At 45.5% G+C, this 5000-nt stretch overlaps 1 protein-coding gene across 3 annotated transcripts in view; it reads right to left on the minus strand.

The window, feature by feature from the left end:
- Lyrm7 (LYR motif containing 7) overlaps positions 1-1807 on the minus strand; it is a 27783-nt gene extending 25976 nt beyond the window's left edge. For 2 of the 3 annotated variants that reach the window (XR_002379152.2, XM_021177324.2), the window contains exon 1: positions 1445-1807. Coding sequence is in view for 2 of the 3 variants with exons in the window: in XM_021177324.2 (XP_021032983.1) it covers positions 1445-1549 (105 nt within the window). In the remaining variant the exon portion in view is untranslated. The remainder of the gene's footprint in view (positions 1-1444) is intronic. The other variant, XM_029484246.1, reaches the window with a different exon arrangement.
- Positions 1808-5000: the final 3193 nt, after the last annotated feature.

The following is a 5000-nucleotide window of genomic DNA, read 5'->3' on the forward strand; positions in this document are numbered from 1 at the left end:
GGCTCACAACCATCCGTAACGAGATCTGGCGCCCTCTTCTGGAGTGTCTGAAGACAGCTACAGTGTACTTACATATAATAAATAAATAAATAAAAAAAAGAAAGTGGAGAAGGAAGGATCACTTGATCCCAAAGTTAAGACCATAGGAAGTCTGCAGTGTGGACACTGAAGGATAGTAATCTGAGTAATTTTATATAGTACTTCCTGGGGGGTGGGGGTGTCCATTAATATAAAAACAGCACCACTAGTTTAAGACCATTGTCCTAATAAAAAAAAAATGGGGGCTGGAGAGATGGCTCTGAGGTTAAAGCACTGGCTGCTCTCACAAAGGAGCCAGGTTCTTCCCATCAGCCATACCGCAGCTGACAACCTCCTGTAACTTTGGTTCCAAGGAATCTGACACCCTCTTCTGGCCTCTGTGAGTACCAGACATGCACATGGTGCACAGACATACATGCCTTGCAAATAAAATAGTTGAAAAAGTTATTTTAAAAGAAAATGTGATCTTCATTACCACAAATCTACTAAAACCAGCATTACATTGTAGCTAATCATATTTTTTACTTATTATTTATGCACCGTTGGGCATGGAAGCCAATGCCTTGAAAATGCTAAGGGCTCCAACTTAAAGTTAAATACAACCTCAGCCCTACTAAGAAACTTCTTTTCAAATGCAAAAAGTAGCTGGGTGTAGTGGCTCAGTCCGAATCCCAGCACTTAGCATGAAGATTGCTGAGAATTGGCAGTGGGCGTGAGCTACACGGTAAGTCTGAGGCCAGCCCCTCCTAATTCTTAATCAAACTTCAGGTGTCTGCCTATAAGTCCCCGTGATTCTTAAATTTCGAGACAAGATCTATGTTGCCTGGGCTTGCCATCAACAAGTAGGCTCAGCAATGCTGCCTCTCGCCCACTAGAGATTTCTGTATTCCTCTAGGTAAGTTAAATCCTATTTATAGGTTCGCAAAACATGCTGTTTATTAATTTGAAGCTCTTCTTACGATTTTATTAGTTGTTTATAGTCTTCCTATTATGGAACTTCTTTATTAAGGCATAGGTGGTCGGTTTATGGTCATCAGTCTCCTCTATTCACTACCTTTCATGGATCAGCCATCCTCCTCATTCATTGTCCCGAGTGGCTGTCACCCTCTTCCGCTCCGTGCCCCTCGGGATCCACTCCCTCCTCACTCACTGTCCCCCTTTCTCCACTGCAGCCCCTCCAGGTTGTCTCCCTCATCATTCACTCTTCCACATGGCTATCACCCTCCTCCATTCACGGTCCATAGGGTCGTCTTTCCTCACTGTCCTCAAAATCGTCACCCTCTACCACTCATTGCCCCTGAAGGTTGTCACCCTCTTACACTCTCAGCCCCCTTCGGGGTCGCCTCCCTCCCTTGCCGGGGTCTTGAGCCTCAGCATCCCTGCACCCTCCTCCCGGCCCTGTCACCTTGGCGGGCTGACCCATGGCTCCCCACGCCGCTGACTCCGCCTCTGAAGGCGCCCCCTCTTGGCAACCAATCAGGGCCGGGGCGCAGCTGGCGACGCTCCGCATAGCAACCAATCAGAATGCAACATGTCCTTTCTAGCCCGCCTTCCCCGCAGGAGGAAGTTCAGGCGTTTGCTAAGCAGAGCTAAGTGTAAAAACGCGAGAAGCCGCGGTGCCAAATTACGGACAGGAGGACGGAAGTAGCCGGGAAGCCATGTTTGTTAGGGGCAGACTTCCCTCCGCCGCGCCTAGCGTGACGCGCGCGCACACCATTTGTTACTGGGTGGCCTCGGAACCTGCTCGTTTTTATCTCTTGTTTAAGGGCGTGGGCTGTCTCTTAAGTGTCTATATTATAAGGTTTCCGGGCTGTGACTGTCTCCTTGGAAACGTAGGCAAACAAAAGCTAAGTCCTAACAACCACAGCCCATACGTATCAGAACGCTGACTCCAGAACGTTCTGTTTGTACTTTCTCTTTAATTATTCCCCGCAAAGGTGCTGTTGAGTTGCCTCCTCAAGTTCACACCCTTGATCCCAGAGCCTCCTCCCCCTCTGCATTATTGCCCAACTTATCTTGCCCCGTTCTTTGGTTTTGCTGAGGTAGGAAATAATTTATTAGAAGCTTCATAGTAATAACCATAAAACATTTATATACATTTTAACTTAGTACTTGCAGGCATGGATAAAAATTTCCACCTTGCTCCTGTTTCGCAATCTTTTGCGTTCAACATTCCTGTAACATTTTGGGCTACTTTTAGGTAAAACTGACTGTTTATTAAGAATCAAAGAGCAGAGTGTGGTGGGATATACTTGAAAAACCAGTATTTGGAAGATAAAGTCAGGAGCATCAAGAATTCAAAGACAGCCCTGGTCTAGACTATATGAGACTCTGTGTCAATCACAAAACGAAAAGGAAAAAAAAATTCTGCTTTTGAGGCAGGGTGTCACAGTAACCCTGTCTGGTGTGGAACTTGCTATATAGAACAGGCTGGCCTCAAACTTAGAGATCTGCTGCCTCTGGAGTGCTGGAATAAAAGTTGTCACCACCAAACCTGTACTGGTCCTCAGAAATGCTTTCTACCTTGTTCAAAACCTAGAATTGGCCCAGAACTCACTGGTTAGGCTAGACTGGCTGGCCTGGTCTCAGAGATCTTCCCATCTTTACCTCCCCAAGGCTGGGATTACAAACATGAAATACCATGCCTAGGGAGTCTTATATAAGAACAGAAAGATACTTGTCAACTTTTAAAAATTGTTATTGATGGCTGGAGAGCTGGCCCAAAGCCTAAGAACACTGCTGTTCTTTCCAGAGGACCTGAGATCATTTCCCAACACCTATATGGCAGCTAACAACTGCCTGAACTCCAGTCCCAGGAGATTTGACACCTTTTGGCCTCCAAGGACACAGTATACATATACATCCAGGTAAACACTCATACACTCATAAAAATAAAATCTCACTAAAAATTTGTTATTGAGGTTTTATTTATTTATTTATTTATTTCAAGGCAGGGTTTCTCTGTGTAGCCCTGGTTGTCCTGGAACTCACTCTGTAGACCAGGTTGGCCTCCAACTCAAAATCTGCCTGCCTCTGCCTCCCAAGTGCTGGGATTAAAGGCATGTACCACCACTTCCCGGCTGCAGAAGTGCTTTTAATAGAACCAATGAAATCAAGTGTAGTGGCTATTGTCTTTTATCCAAAACAATAATCCACAGCATTTACTCATCAGCCGAGGACTGGAGTTGGATTCCTAGCACCTACACAGCAGCTCACAACCGGCTGTAACTCCAGTTTTGGGAGATCCAGTACTCTCTTCTGGCCTCCGTAGGCTCCTACATGCCTGTGGTGCCCATAATGTCATGTAATTGCATACATATAATAGATAAAAATTTTAAATAAAACATAGTTCTACAGTGCCCAAATGAGATCAGAAGTGAGTCTTAAGCCAACATGATACAGTTTCTTCAGCTGCTCCACAGATGAAGCGAAACGAGACGGCTCACACTCTTTACTGATCTGGTGGTTCTGGGAACTGAACTGAAGAAACGCCAGAACTCGGTGGAAATTCCAACTGTTCATCATGTAAGTTCCTGGAGCTATGTGGCAGGCAGGAGAATGCCCTCCAAAAGATGTGTGCACTCAGGTGCCCAGAACTTCTCATCGTCTTACCTTGCAGGAATTTGGCAAGCAAATTAAATATTCTGAGATGGGAGACGTTTCCAGTATGGTCTGGTGAGCCTAATGAGTCACATTAAAGGTGGAAGAAGGAAAAGAGGGAGACAAAGTATCTTTACAAATATAACTCCTCTGCTGATTTTGGAGATGAATAAAGAAGTCCCCCCAAAACCGAAGGGAAGCACATGATCTTGGAAGCTGGAAAAGACAAGGGAATGGACTGCCCTCTAGAGCCTCCAGGGAGAATGCAGCTCTGTTGAGGAGAGTTTTCGCTCAGTGGAAACAAATTACACTTAGGACTTCCAGAATGCCACCCAACCGTCATCCAAACCAGAATCTCGTCCCTTTGCTGCCTCATCACCTCCCTCCTCTCCTCTCTAGGGCCCTGTGGTTACACTGGGTTCACCCAGATACCCCAGGAGCCTATCTACGTCAGGATCCTTGATTTAATCACACCTCTAAAATGCCCTTTACCTGGGCTGGTGAGATGGCTCAGTGGGTAAGAGCACTGACTGCTCTTCCAAAGATCCTGAGTTCAAATCCCAGCAACCACATGGTGGCTCACAACCATCCGTAATGAGATCTGACGCCCTCTTCTGGTGTGTCTGAAGACAGCTACAGTGTACTTACATATATAATAAATAAATAAATCTTAAAAAAAATGCCCTTTACTTAATAACACAGCATGTTCCCAGGACCCAGGGATGGGGACGTGGGCATATTCTGCTCACTACATCCGGTTTGTGTAAAGCCAGTCAGTTAGCTTGAAATGGAAGTAAATGAAGGAGGAGAAACAGGCAGGACACGGTCACGCAGGTTCCTATCGGTCAAGGAAAGGACTTTGGGTATCATTTTAGGATAGCATGTTCTGAAATATGGTTTACATTTTACAAACATCCTTTTGGCTGTGTGCAGAGACAGGAGTTCAAGGTCATCCTCAGCTAAATAGCAAATTCAGGTTCTGCCTGCTACAAGATGAGATCCTGTCTCCAAAAAACAAACATACCTGAGGCTCAGCTTGAATTAAGTGTAAAGTGTGTGTGCTACATAAACATGAGGATTGATCCTCAGCACCACAAAAGCAAACCCACTTACCTACACACGCCCTGCCCCTACTGTTGGAATGTAAGTTATACTAACTGGCTATCCAGTTAGTCATCTCTGTCAGTGACAGCAATGGCTGTACTTGTGCTCAGTCAGGCTCAGTAATTCCCATGTGTGAGTGTAAGTTAAATCACTGTAACTTTATCTGCAAAGGGCTGGTTAGTAGATCTTTCCAGCTCAGTGAATCCCGTGGTCTCTGTCGCTGTTGTTGAACTGTACTGCCATGGTCTAACAGCAGC

Source organism: Mus caroli, chromosome 11, assembly GCF_900094665.2.
Source record: "Mus caroli chromosome 11, CAROLI_EIJ_v1.1, whole genome shotgun sequence".
Classification (NCBI taxonomy): domain Eukaryota; kingdom Metazoa; phylum Chordata; class Mammalia; order Rodentia; family Muridae; genus Mus; species Mus caroli.